This window comes from Neovison vison, chromosome 5, assembly GCF_020171115.1.
Source record: "Neovison vison isolate M4711 chromosome 5, ASM_NN_V1, whole genome shotgun sequence".
Lineage (NCBI taxonomy): Eukaryota > Metazoa > Chordata > Mammalia > Carnivora > Mustelidae > Neogale > Neogale vison.
The window spans coordinates 102,914,546-102,929,388 of NC_058095.1; the positions used below are offsets into that span (position 1 = coordinate 102,914,546).

Genomic DNA, 14,843 nt, shown 5'->3' on the forward strand with positions numbered 1-14,843 from the left:
AACTTTCTATATAAAACATTCTTAATATAAATCCAGATATTTAAAAATTCTTACACCTTTCTATGTGACACAAGGCTATCGACTTTTCCATGGACGTCTGAGATTTTACAAATTAAACAAAATCTGTCTAGGGGTGCCTGGGTGGTTTAGTGGGTTAAGCCTCTGCCTTCAGCTCAGGTCATGATTTCACAGTCTTGGGATCAAGCCCTGCATTGGGCTCTCTGCTGAGCAGGGACCCTGCTCCCCTCTGTCTCTCTACATACTTGTAATCTCTTTCTCTCTCTCTCTGTCAAATAAATAAATAAAATCTTTTAAAAATATCTGTCTATATTAGTATTGTAAGTACTCAGAAAAATGTGTTCCAAAAAATTCAGAGATGTCTTCTTGGATATTGTGATGCTGGCAAGTAGAGGTAGTGAACTTGGCATACCTTTCACTAAGTGCCTGGTTCTCTACCAGTATTTTAGATGCAACAATCCTACTTAGTCCTTACAGAATCTCTCTGACGCTCTGTGAAGTTAAAGAGCTTACCCAGGACCACACAACTAGTAAATGGTAATCTAAAATATAAAACTAATCTTTAACTTGTGTACTTAAGATTTTGGTGGCAGTGTTACACTGTATAGAATACAGTGTGTACTGTGTTTTTGTGAAGTGTGTAGCCCATTGGCCAATGCCCTGAAAAATTCCCCATGGTGCTCAAGGAAGATTCCTCGGCCACAAACCTGTGCACACTGAACCAAAATCTCTGAGATTTGGGCCAAGGGTGGGTGATGATTCTCAGTTGTTACTGTTGGGGGAGTGCTGGTTTCTGGATTGCCTTTTTCTTATGACTTGAGCTAAAAAAACAAAACAGTAGGCCATTTCAAATTTGTATAAAAATAATAATTCTACAGTTCAAAGACCACTAAGATAACTTTTTTGAATTTTAGAAGTACAAATTCTGCACTGCTGTGAGAAGACTATATTCTGTAATAATATAACAGAAAACTTTTGTGTCACTTCCTATGCTTATTAGTAGAAGCTATGGATAAATTAAAGATTTTGTAATATGTCAAAGCTTTACATCTTTTATATGTATTATTTAACTATGAGTTGCATTTATTCATGCATTAAATTTCAGCGGAAAAATATAAACAGTGGAAGAACTACCCTTTATTTTAGGTTGAACTCCCACCACCTGATCTTGGACCAAGTTTGGCATTAAATCAGACACTCACGTTGTTGCGTGAAGTTTTGGCCTCTCACGATTCTTCAGTTGTACCATTAGATGCCCGTCAAGCTGACTTTGTGCAAGTATGTTATAAGTCATTTTTAATAATTACTTATTGCTTGTCTATTACACATTCTGTTGAAATTCTGGCATTTTATAACCCATACATTTTAACAGTCCTTCTCATTGATTCTTCCTTCAAATATTGAACCAGGTCTCTTTATTTTTGAAGAGTATTTTATTCAGTGAAGCTCATTGTAAAAAACATTATGATTACTGTAACCTTTAATCTTTTTTAAAATGTACTTCTGTAAGTTGGCCCCCTTCCAATTAGTTTGAGTTTCATTCTGAAGTACTGTTAACCCAGGCCTGTATCACTGATTGGGGAATAAAAAATAAATGTCACTGTGTTTTTCATTTATAGGTTTTATCATGTGTCTTGGATCCTCTCCTCCAAATGTGTACTGTATCTGCCAGCAATTTAGGCACAGCTGACATGGCCACTTTCATGGTCAATTCACTATATATGATGAAGACAACACTAGCTCTGTTTGAGTTCACTGACAGACGTCTAGAAATGCTGCAGTTTCAGGTAAATTTTACCGTAAGATGACAGCTCACTGTGAGGGGCCTTTTTTCTGTATATGATCTCATTACTGGCCTTAATCCAGTTTTAGTGACCTACTTTTTATAAATCCTTTGGTTTAGTCTGATAGAAGTCCACATACACACACATACATAAACACACACTCTTGGTATTTTGGATTTGTTTGGGGGAAGCTAGAATATATAATAAATATGATATTTTATTCAAACCATAGTTTGTGATGATGGAATGAAGCTTTTCTTATTGATTGGAACAGTTATTCTGTATGCAGATTTCAGTTTCTGAACTGTGAATAATATGCTATATTTTTCAAGCTTTCTAGCTAGTGCAGAAGGTGTTACAGAGGACAGATATATTTTTATCTATGTGTAAACCAGTGTTAGGCAAAACATTACAGTTTGTTATACCAGTGACTCTAGTCCTATAAGCCAAATGGTATCACTTAAGAGTTTGTAAAATGGCTAAAACAAAGCATTTTGTAAAATTTACCAGATACTTGGCTTCTGATTTTAAAATAGTGAGTTTTGGTAAATATAATATTTTTAAGAAAAAATTCTGAGTGTTCTGTGTTATTGCAAGTATGTAATTTGGCAGTGGCTATGGTAAAAATTCATTTGTAAAGTTTTAGGGGTTTCTAAGGAATAAGCTTTGGTACATCTAAACTTCTGATATTTTCTGATTTCTAATTCCTTTTGAAAGAAATATAATGAAGTATGATTTTTCTTTATTATATTACTTTTTTTGTGGAATTAGTAAAATTCTTTACTTAAAAAAAATTTCATTGCTTTTGACTATATTTATCACTAACTCAACCCCCAAATTCTGCCATTTGTCTCAATCTTAAGTTGTTCAGATATATCAGGTATTCATGGATCTGTTTTATCCCCAATTATCTGTGTTTCTTAACTATTCCGTGGTCATGTTTTGCATTCCAAGGGGACAAGCCCCAGTGTGTAAGTACATGTGAAGCCTGTGCTTATTCCATGCTTGCTGATCCGCTGTTGGCCAATGATGGTTGCATGGCTCAGCCCCAGAGTCAGTGGTAGAGAGGATTGCACAATGATGCAGATATGGTAGATGTGGTGTGTTTAGGCCCTCCAAAGAAAGTTCACCTTGTGGAGTAAAGGATTCTTGATTTTCAGAGCTTTCCTATCAATTGTCTATTAATTTCCTTCCACTCTTACTTGCCTTCTTCCAGTGTTTCAAGAAAGGAGTTCAGGCTAGTCTGATTCTTTCTTTGTGGTAACTTAGTCTGTCCATCTGGAAGCTTGTAAGGATTCTCCTTCGAGTTGAGATATTTCCTCAGGATATTTTTTGGCATGTCTCTTTTTCTGTTATTTCCATTTGGATTTCGCAGAGCCATTTCAGTCTGAAGATTCAACGCTTTCTTTTGCTCAATAAAGTTTTTTACTATCTAATTAATTATCACTTTTCCATCTGTTACTTTTTATATTCTGAAGCTCTTGCCCCTTAGTTGGTTTTATCTCCAGAATCTCTCTTCTAATTTCTTTTTATACTCTAATTTAATCTTTCTTTGATGTTACTGTATTACTTTTCTTCTGTTCTTCTTCAGATACTTATTTGGTTCTTAGCAGTAACTTTTTCATCAAATGTTTATATTTGCACATCTTGTTTTTCTTTGATTTCCAGTAAGTGTAATGACTAAGGGCTCTAATTGTAGTTTCTTGGGCATTCACTTAAAAAAAAAATGTTAAAGAACTCTGTGTCTTTTAGTAGAGTTGCCTCCGGAAAAGATTTGTTCTAATTATTCAGATGAGTTTTCTCTTAGAATATACTCCTCTCTCTTAAGTTAGCTGTAAGTTTTTTAAGGGGAGAGGTGCTTGGCTTTTGGCAAGCATCCAGATATTAATAGCACCGTTAGTAGTAAACTGCGCCATGGACAAACAACCTGGTAAAACGGAGGGAACTCCCTGGTCAAGAAAAGATGGAAGACCCCCAAACTCTTGGGCCTGTACTGGTAAAAGTAAGGGAGCAGCAGACTTCTTCCCACTAAGGGATGTTTCAGCCCATCAGGGTAGTCTAATTGTGTGGATTCTGCCCCCATTAGCATTAGATGGGTTCCTCAAAGATAATACGAAGCAGATGAGCACATACAACTCACATCTGCTAGCTTAAGCAGTTCCTAACCTTAAATCTTTGACCAACCTTCTGCCAGTCCTCAATTCTCCCCTGATTCTAACAAACCTGCTTCTCCAGATGGCACATTTGATTCATTGAGTTGGTCCAAGAAGTTGGAAGGGTAAGGGAAATGTGGAGGTCAGGAACATCAGGCCTTCATCTTCCCAGAAGTCTTTCTAAATATTTTATTTTACGCTGTTGTTATTTTTACTGTTTATTGTTTTTTGTTTGTGTTTTGCTTAGTGCCATCTTTTAAAAGAACTGACAAACAACTCAGATTTTTTGACTAGTGACTAGTCCTAGAGTCCTCTTCCGTTATTTTTAAAGTGAGACTTTCTCTCCCTTTTTTAGGAGGACTTCCTGTTTGGGGAAGGAAAAGCTTTGTCACAGAAGCAGCCCATGTGGCTCATGGTCTGGCCTCATAGGCACTGCAAGGAGCAGTCCCTGATGAAGAGCTGACTCCACAGTGGTCTACTTCTACTCTCATCAGTCTTATTCCCCTTTTAAAGTATTTTCTTTCTGTTGTGTTTTATTTTAGATTGAAGCACATTTGGACACACTTATAAATGAGCAAGCTTCTTATGTTTTAACTAGAGCAGGCTTGAGTTCTATCTATAACACCGTACAGCAACATAAGCCTGACCAGGTAAGCACATGGGTGTTCTCACTGGAGAAATGCCCATTTAGAGCATGGGTTCTAGAGCTGAACTGTAGCTTGAATCTTAACTCTGCCACTTAATAGTTTGCTTTGTTTTAAACTGGGAAAGTGACTTATCTCTGTGTCTTTCATCTGTGGAATTAGGATAATAATAGTATTTCTATTACAGGGTTCTGAAAATAAAGTGAGAAAATACAGGTACAATTCCTAGATGACTACCTGAGATGTATCAGAGTGCCCCCCAAATATTAACTGTCTTTTTTACTTGGTAATTTTGGTTAAAAATATGGGAAAAAGCTTAGTAATAAAATGTATAAATGATATTCATACTGGTAAATTTTCTAACTTCCTATATCACTATCAGTTAATTGAATGCATAGGTTACTGTGTAAATGTAGTCATACCCTTTATAACTTGGTGAATCTTGGTCTATTATTTTGGAAAGGTAAATATTTTGAGGCCAGCATAAGATCTTGTAAAGTTACAGGACTCCAGTGGAAGTAAAGAAGGGAGTGAGGGAACCCGAGAAAACTAAGTAAGGAGCTTTCTTTAAAAAGCAGAGAACTCATTTAAATGGCATTAACATGAAGAATATTTTACAGTCCGGGAAGTTCTAAATGAAGCTCTCAAAAATTACCAGTTCCAAATTTTTTATTCTGATAAAGCAGCAAGCAAATTTCTATCAAAGAGAAATCAATTCTGCTGCTGTTGTATACTACTGAAAACTGTCAGAGTGCAACTTCAAGCCTCCATGATTTACTGACATTTTCTAAGTGCTTTCTTGCGTTTTTGCCTTGGTTATGTGTAAATCTGAAATATACTGATGTTCCCATTGTTAATAAACTGGTGCTTGTCACTCCTTCCAACAAATATGATGGCATGCCTTCATGCTAATTATGCAAAAATGATCAAGTCATAGTCCCTGCTCTAGTTGAGGTTGAAGAAGTGACACTTGAGTTCTTTGGAAAGGGGATGAATTTCCAAATTTGGGGTATCTATTAATAGACTATACTTCATAATTGAACTGAAGCTATAGCACCTTTTATTTACATCTTATTTTTGCTGTTTTGTTTTGTTTTGTTTTAGGGCTCTTTAGCTAATTTGCCCAACCTAGATTCTGTGGCACTGAAGGCTGCAATGGTAAGTGAATAGTAAAGCATTTCAACGTAGGTTTCCTCATAAAACATTATTAATTTTTTCCTGTGTGATAATTTTGTCCTGGATGGTAATTTTATCTTTTGATATACTGCATTCTTACTGGGTGCAATAATAATGATTGTACACATGTTTCCTTTAACTAAGGTCTGACCAAGACATACATTTGTGGTAATATTCTACTCTGCCCTAACACCCCATCGTTCGTGTTTGGGTTTTCTTCGTTCTCAGAGTTTTATTTCTAACGTAATAGAGAAACAGGAATGACAGATGCAAAGAAGTTAGGCTGTATATCATTGAAGACTTCTCACTGTTAGTCATCTTTGGCTTATAGTTCTTGATTTCTTACTGAGATGGTAGTTGAAATTGGATCCCAGTCTTAAAATAACATATTACTTTTGAGTGTGAGATTCCTCGAACCTCTACTTTATTTCCTTATTTTCAAGTGAAGACCTTGCCTGCATGTCCGCATGAGCGTGTTTCCACATCTTACATACATACTTGGCATGCATGTATACCCACCATTGGATGGCACTCGTTCAGCCAACGTAGGGTGATCTTGTTTGGAAGCTTTAAGTAATACACAAGCAGCAGTGATAACAATGGTGTCTAGCTTAGTTTCTTGTTGAGTATGGTAGTGTTTTTCATTTGTGAACTCTAATCCTCTGAACAACCTATTCAACCCCATTCAACCTAGTACTGACACGCTCAACTACTGTACTGCCTATCCCATCCTAAGTATTTAAATACTCACATATGCTCACTACCATGATAGCCTGGCTTCAGCACATAGTTCTCCTGGATGACTTTTAATGCCAAGGCTTTGTTACCTATCATCTTACAGAGCTAAATTAAATGAAAGGCATGTGCCCACAAGATACCTAACAAGGCAAAGAGTACAGAGCCAACAGTATTAATATTAGATAAAGTGGATTTTAAAAACACTAAATAAGATAAATAAGGAACATTATGTCATAATAGAAGATTTACACATAGAAGTAATAGTTATAATTTCTGTTCATCAAACATCACAGCAAAAATTTTAAAAATATGAAGATTTTATTCTAAAAAGTTTAAAAATAAATGAAAATGAATAAATTTTAGATTAATTTAAAAAGATAAGTTTCTTAGAAAGTTAAATATACACTCACCATACCACCCAGTATCCCACTTCAAGGTATTCTGCGTCCCCAACCTCCAAAATGCCCTAAGTCTATACAAAGGATCAGTAACCATAGTACTCAATAAATTTGTCTTCCTCCCCTTCTCTATCTCCCCCACCAACATATATCTAGTCCATAATGTAAAACCACAAAATATATTTAAACCCCACTACAAATTGTTTTGTGCTTGGTCTTAAACTTTAATAGCAATTAAGTTGAATATCTGCCTCTCTAAAGAATTCCTCTAAATAATCTTGTTTTGTGTGTGGTCCATCATTTTATATATAACTGTCTGTAGCCGTCACTTGAATGCTTCAAGGCACGTTGAGTTCAGCATATCCTAGACTTGAACTCTTCTAAGTCTCTCCTGTCCCCCACCCCCAGGTCCTCTTCCAAATTTCCCAACTCAGAAAATGGTAAGAGCATCTGTCCATTATCATTTCAATGTTATCTGCTATTTCCTAGGCATCGTGCTAAGAATTAGGATGAAAATAGACGTGATCTAGTATATCTATATATCTAGATCTAGTATATCTATAGTATAGATATACTATATATATCTATACTATATCTATACTATAGTATAGCTATTACACAACTAAATAAATGTGAAAAGTAGACAGTTACGAATTATGATAATGCTGTGAGTTTAATTATACAGATCCAGATCTGGGAGTCAGCCCCTGCATCTTGTCACTAACCAAATGCTGATAATTTTATGTCTAGTTCTGTCAAATATCTCCTCTTCTGTCTACCGTGTTATTGTCCTCGTAGTCTAAGATGTGTCAGTAGCTACCTATTTGGTGTCCTTGCATCTACCATTATAACCTTCCCTTCTTCCTGTAGCTAGACATAACTTCTTAAAACTTAAATCAGATTATTCCCCCCTTTCAGTGGTTTCCTAAATACTTTTGCCAGTATTCTTTAAAGAATAGTAGAAGACCTGCATGAACTGATCCCTGTTAGCCATTCTCTTTCTCACTTCAAGCCTTCATCCATGCTGCCACATCCATTCTATCTCTCTGACCCCCCACTACACACACACTCTTACTTAATCTCTGTTCATCTCTTAAGATCTCACTTCAAATATCCTTTCCTCAGATTCTTTTGCCAAATGCAGAAACTAGGTCCATCCTCCTGATTTACACTTTTATAGGGCTTTGGTGTTTTCCTTCATAGCATCCATAACACAATTTGTAATTTTATATTTATTTCCATTTTTATTTGTTCATGATCTTTCTCAGTAGATCATAAGGTCTTTGAAGCTAGGGACTGTCCTCTTTTGCTCACCATTATTTACACTTTACCTAATATAGTACCTTCCTAATAATAGGTACTCAATAAATATTAGTTGAATGATTAGGTAAATTAACAGTTAACAAATACAGTGGATTTAAGAAAGTAAGGTAGACTTGAACTCTGATGACTTTTCTTGTTAATACTGTTATTCAAAAGTTTAGTGAAGGAGATTAAGGCAAGTGACTTGGATTCAGAATTTTAAAAGTAAACATTGCTGATACTGACTACATTAAGAAGTTGACACTGTTAGGGAATTTTAGTTAGAATGTTAAAGCAGTAACTCGTTTTGATCACAAAGAACTCATTATTTGTACCATGGTATGTTTGCTAAGTTTTAACCCTTAGAAGTGATGATTGTGTTTGAGATGTCTATTTGCAGTTATCTGCACTTTACGTTTTGCTCTTTCTCTACTTCATGTAGGTTCAGTTTGATCGTTACCTGTCCGCCCCAGACAGCTTGCTGATGCCACAGCTGAACTTTCTTCTAAGTGCCACAGTGAAGTAAGTATTTTTTTTATGTGTGTGTTTCAACTAGTTGGTAAAGATTCATATATTTTTAAAAGTACCAAGCACATTTTTTTAAAAAAATTTACGTTGAATAGTAGATTTACCATTGAAGATCTATAGTAACCAACCTTGTTTTATGTCTGAGCACCCCTATGAGATCTGACTTGACCCTGTTCATACTTATTGCTTGTATATATACAGCTCCAAAATCTCTATTCAGTGAATGGTTTATAAAATGAATGTGAATATAATTGGATGTGTATAGCCATAATACAAAATTCCCTTGTATTAACAAAGATGCCCGAATGACATTTAAAATGTTATGGAAGATGAATAATATATTAATTGTGCAGTGCAGATGAACTACTTTATAGATTATTTTGGATCTGGAGATAGATTTTTAATGGTTCAGTATCATGTATTTATCAGGAATGTGTTTGAGACAAAGAACTGTACATTAAAATCTTAGAATGTTACGGTTAGAAGAAACAGAGTTGATATTGTCTGACTTTCTTGATTATAAGGAAGATATTGACAAATTGACACCCAGTTGTATATTAAATGCTTCCTATATAACAGGCAAGGACTAAGATTCAAAAGACATTTGCCCTGTCTGCATGGAGATTATAGTCTGTTGGATCAATTAGACATGTGAACAGGTATTTATATTAAAAAGTAAGAAAAGAATCAAACTTGAAGAACATATTTCAGTTATCTGCAAGGATGCAGTGGTACAGAGTGGTGGGTGGTACATTCGTTTTCTCTTGTTCTGGAGAGTAGGTCTACAGCAGTAAATAAAGCAAGGAGGCAGCTTTTGGCTCAACATACAGAAAAATTTGGTCTCAAATAGAATAGGCTAGAAATGGGATGGACCATTTTTTTCTCAGGCATAGAGTTAGGGAATTTTCCCATATGAGGTGTAGTTAGAGTGAATGATTTTAATTTTTTTTTATTTCATATTTTATTATCCTTTATAGTATAAAGATCTTATACTATCTACATAACTGGAATTCTTTTTTTTTTTTTAAAGATTTTATTTATTTATTTGACAGAAAGAGAGAGATCACAAGTAAGCAGAGAGGCAGGCAAAGAGAGGGGGGAAGCAGGCTGCTTACTGAGAAGAGAGCCCGATGTGGAGCTAGATCCCAGGACCTGGAGATCATGACCTGAGCTGAAGGCTTAATCCACTGAGCCATCCAGGCGCCCCTACATAGCTGGAATTCTAAAGACTGGAGAGACTATAAAAGGAACTCCATTATGCCATGGCTCAAATTGTGTGTGTTTCTTGAATATTTTTTTTAAATGAATACCTATAGGTCCTTTAGATTTAACCACACGTTTCAGTCTTAGTATTTGAGTACTGAGTTGTTTGGGGCATCAATAAATATGAAACATACTATTATTCTTTTCATAATATGCCAGTTGAGGGGAAATTTTAATGTGTTTTATAAAGGATGGCATGTAGCCAGATGACATAAAGGAGAAAATGGACAGATTTGGCTATAAAACACTTGAAGTTTTTGATTTTTTTTTTTTCACAGAAAACAAAAGTATAAACTAAGTTAAAATACAAACAGTAATGTGGAACAATATTTGCAAGTTATGTAACACAAGTTATCCTTGATACATTATCCTTAATATAGAACAAAATCCTGCAAATCAGGACAAAACAGAAAAACAGGCACTCTATGTTTGGATAGTTCACAGAAGAAATGCAAATGGCGAGTAAATATATGAGAACATATTAGTGATCAAAAATGCAAAATAAACAGCATTGAGAATTTCTGCCTATTAGATTACTGACAATAAAAAGTTTGTTATGCATTAATGGAAAGGGTCTGGGAAAATGGAGATTATTTCATATGCTGTTGATGAGAATATAAATTAGTACAATCCTTTTAGAGGGTAATTTGACAGCATTCATCAAAATTTTAAAAACATATGTTCTTAAACTCAGGAATACTTCTCAATAGATTTTTACCCCCCTTTCATAAACTTTAAATAGTAGTTTAAAGTTACAGAACTAGCAATGGGATTAAGCACTTTTTTTTTTTTTAAGATATTTATTTATTTGATAGAGAGAGATCACAAGTAGGCAGAGAGGCAGGCAGAGAGAGAGGGGGAAGCAGGCTCCCTGCTAAGCAGAGAGCCCGATGTGGGGCTCGATCCCAGGACCCTGAGATCATGACCTGAGCCGAAGGCAGCGGCTTAGGGATTAAGCACTTTCTATGACTATCTGAATTCTTTATCTGTGAGGACTCCTCAGATTCTCTAAAGCTTAAATGATATTTCAAATCAGATTTTTGTCTTCTATTACTGCAGGATTTCAGTTTTCCATTTACTTTTATTGTTTTATTGATTAACAATAATAATATAAATGTTGTTGTTAACAGCCAAATAAATGAACATAGTTTTTGGAATATTGTCTTAAAATCTAAATTTTTAATTAGTATTTTGTTTTTATAGCATATACCTAACATCCCATTACAAATTCTAATATAGTGACATTTAAGAATTGAGAAATGCATATAAGTAATAATAGAACAACTAAGAGAAATTGGTTGCTACTATAACTATCACTTTTTTCATTCAGAAAATTTCTAAAATGTTATTTGCAAAGTATTCTAAAATTAAAGTATAACTTGTGAATACATTTTCAGACGAAAAAAATGTATCAATTTGGCTACTTGTTTTAAAAATCAGGGCTGCTTTGAAAATAGGACATTTTACACAATGAAATTAGATTCACCATGAAAGCAGACTTTCTAACTGCTTTTCCTCTTTTCTTTGATTGATGGCTTATTTCTTATTTTCAAAATTAACTTTTATCCTTATTTCTGCTACTGTATAGGCACAGTATTTATTTGATCTTATTTCTGAAGCATTTGAGACAATAGGACAGAACTTTTATTCAGTTAAATTTTGAACCTTTTCAAAATGTTAATTCACTTTTAACCAAAATTTATTTCATGTTTTTATGTCACCAATTTCTATTCTATTCATATTTTATTTAAAATGTCTATTGTTTCTTTGAAGTAGATCTTTAAAATGTAAAATGCTCTTTTTTAGTCATTTTAAAATTTTGTTAATATTCTGCTCTCCTGCACTTTACTTTGGCTGCAGTACCTTTGGGACACCTATCACTCTTGTCTCCCTTCTCTTTGTCTTAGAGTTTGACTGCTTTTCAAGAGAGATTTTGATTAAATGCCTCAGCCTTGAAATAAACTATTGAATAAATTTAAGTAGCCAGGAAGCAAAGTTGTGTAGAAAATGAAGAAAAGGTAAAGAAAATAGTTTTAAGGAATTCTTCCTTACTTTCTTCCTTGGGGTGAATTAGAAGGGTGTGTTCTTTTTTCAGGGCCAAACTCCAATATTCACCTTTCAGTGGTGTAAATACAGAAATTGGATTACAGAAACCACAGTTAAAAATACATAAGTTGTTCTCAATGGCTTTTCTTGATGATTCAGAATTATGTATATGAGGAGTTTAAGAAATAAAGGAAATTATAGATGCTTCCTAAAGTGAGCATAGTAGAAATTGGATATGATTTGAGAACTCTTGTTCAGGAATCTTCCTCTATTATATATACTAGGAAAATAATGTAATGATTAAGAAATAATGCCTTTAAAGGAAATTTTTTTTAAAGAGATAGAATAATTTTTCTTTTTCCTCTTTTCTTAACTGCCTCTTTTTAAGCCACCCATATTAACTATGAGCAGAACCTGTATCAACAAAAATAAAGTACGTTTAGGGGGAAAATAGGACTGCTAGGGAAAGAACAGCTACTGGAAACCTGTGAGCTGAAAAATAACTGGAGCTTGCACAATGCTTTACGGACTTCAGAAAGTCCAAGCCTTAAAAGCAGGGTTATTTTAGTCCTACAGTAAAGACTACTTTAGACTCAAAGAAGCTCAAAAACAAACTCTAAAAGGTCATGCTGATCTTTAACTAAATTAAGTGCCTTCTAGAACAAAACTTAGCGCCCTTAAGGATGACAACAAATACAATCAAGAGTGTAGCATTTATAATGCAATAAAAAATTACTTAGGTGAAGTAGTAGGAAAATATGAACCAAAACTAGAAAAAAAAATTCTATCAGTAAAGAACAGACGGACAAAAGACAGTTTATAGAACTAGCAGGTAAAGTCTTCAAGACAGCTGTTTACAGTGTGTTCAGGGACTTAAAGGAAAACATTATTATACTGAGAGGAAAAAATAAGGAGTTTAACAAAATGAGAATTCTATACCCCAAAAGTATCCTATCTAAAATGAAAAATAAACAGAGTAGGCATAACTGTCAGTTGGACACCTAGAGAGAAAGGTCAGCCTGAAAGAGTATGGTAGAAACCATCCAAACTGAAGCACAGATAGAAAAAAATTAAATACTAGAAGAAGTTGGAGAGTCTTAGTGAATTGTGAGATAATTTTAAGCAATCTCAAGTAGGTATAACTGGAGTGTCATAGTGAGATTGAGTCAGAAAAAATTTGAAGAACTAAAACAGCTTTTTCCAAATGTGATAGAAAACATGAACCCACAGACCCAAGAAGTTAAATAACCCAACAGAGAAGACCATACCGAGGTACACCATAATCCAATTACTGAAAACCAGCGATAAAGAGAAAAATCTTGAAAGTAGCCAGAGAGAAAAAGACATATTATTTGCAGGGAATAATGGTAGGCATATTACTGACTTCTTGTTATAGATAGTACAAACCAGAAGACAATAGAATATCATCTTTAAATATCTCCTTTGATAGTGTATTCATCAAAAACACCTTTCAACCTGAAAGAGCAATAAATAAATTTTGAGGTAAAAAAAGCAGAGAGGATTGATTTATTGCTAGTATACTGCACTGTAAGAAAGGATAAAAGAAGTCCTTCAGGCTGAAGGAAAAGAATACCAGAAGAAAACTCACAGAAAAATAATGAGCACAGGAAATACTAAATGTAAAAGATAGTTAACCATTTAAAACAAAAATACAGTGAATTTTGGGATTTTAACACATAGAAATAAAATTTATGACAACAAATGCACAAAAGATGGAGTGGGAGGAAAGTAGAAATGTACATTTATGATGTTATAAGGTTATTATATAATATTTTTGAAGGTACATTGTGAACCTTGCAGCCTGCTTTTGGACAAAAATCATCTAACATGTCTGTGAATAAGATAGAATGCTAAAAAACAATCATATCAAAACAAAGCAGAAAAGGAAAAAGAACAGATGGGACAAATATTAAAAAAAAAATAGCAGGATGACAGACTTAAATTCAGCCTTATAAATGTATTAAATGTAAAAGACTTACACACTCCAGATAAAAGGCAGAGCTTCCTAGATTAGATGAAGAAGCATGGCCCAACTGTCTGCTATCTGTAAGAAATCCACTTTATATGTAAGGATACAAATACTTTAAGAGTAAAGGATAGTAACAGATACACCATGCAAATACTAATCAGAATAAACCTAAAATAACTATACTAATATCAGAAAAATTAGACTGCAGGACAGATACCAAAGATGAGGTACATTTTATAATAATAATAGAATCAGTTTATGAAGAAGATATAATCACCTTAGGTATGTGCAACTGATAGCAGAGCTTCAAAAACCAAGCAGTATAAGCTCAAAGAATTGAGGAAGAATAGATCCACTGACAATTGTTAAGTAGATATTTCAACTCTGCTATCTTAGTAGTTGGTAGAAAAAGTAGACAAAAACTGAATATGGTGTAGAAGAACTGAACAATGCCACTAATCAGATCAACCTAATAGAAGGATATAGAATACCACACACAACTATAGAAGGTAACGTTCTTTTCGATTGCATTTGAAACACTCACCAAGCTAATTTAAGAATGAGCAAAAAGGAACTAAAAAAATATAATCCACTAGTGAATATTTCCATCTGTGAACATGGTATGCTCATTTATTATATGATGTTATAGAATTTTCAATACAGTTTTGTAATTTCCTCATATAATCTTCTCTATTATCACGTTTATTCCTAGGAAATAATTGTGACAATTATGATAAGATCTTTTATTTTCCATTACCTGTTCTAATTAGATATTGCTGGTATATAGGAAACATACTAAATTT

General features: G+C 34.1%; 1 protein-coding gene across 1 annotated transcript in view; it reads left to right on the top strand.

The window, feature by feature from the left end:
- Positions 1 to 14,843, top strand: part of COG6 (component of oligomeric golgi complex 6) — an 84,447-nt gene that overhangs the window by 60,517 nt on the left and 9,087 nt on the right. Inside the window, exons 14-18 of the mRNA XM_044249638.1 lie at positions 1,165 to 1,296; positions 1,638 to 1,805; positions 4,498 to 4,605; positions 5,704 to 5,757; positions 8,656 to 8,735. Of these exons, the coding sequence (XP_044105573.1) occupies positions 1,165 to 1,296; positions 1,638 to 1,805; positions 4,498 to 4,605; positions 5,704 to 5,757; positions 8,656 to 8,735 (542 nt within the window). The remainder of the gene's footprint in view (positions 1 to 1,164; positions 1,297 to 1,637; positions 1,806 to 4,497; positions 4,606 to 5,703; positions 5,758 to 8,655; positions 8,736 to 14,843) is intronic.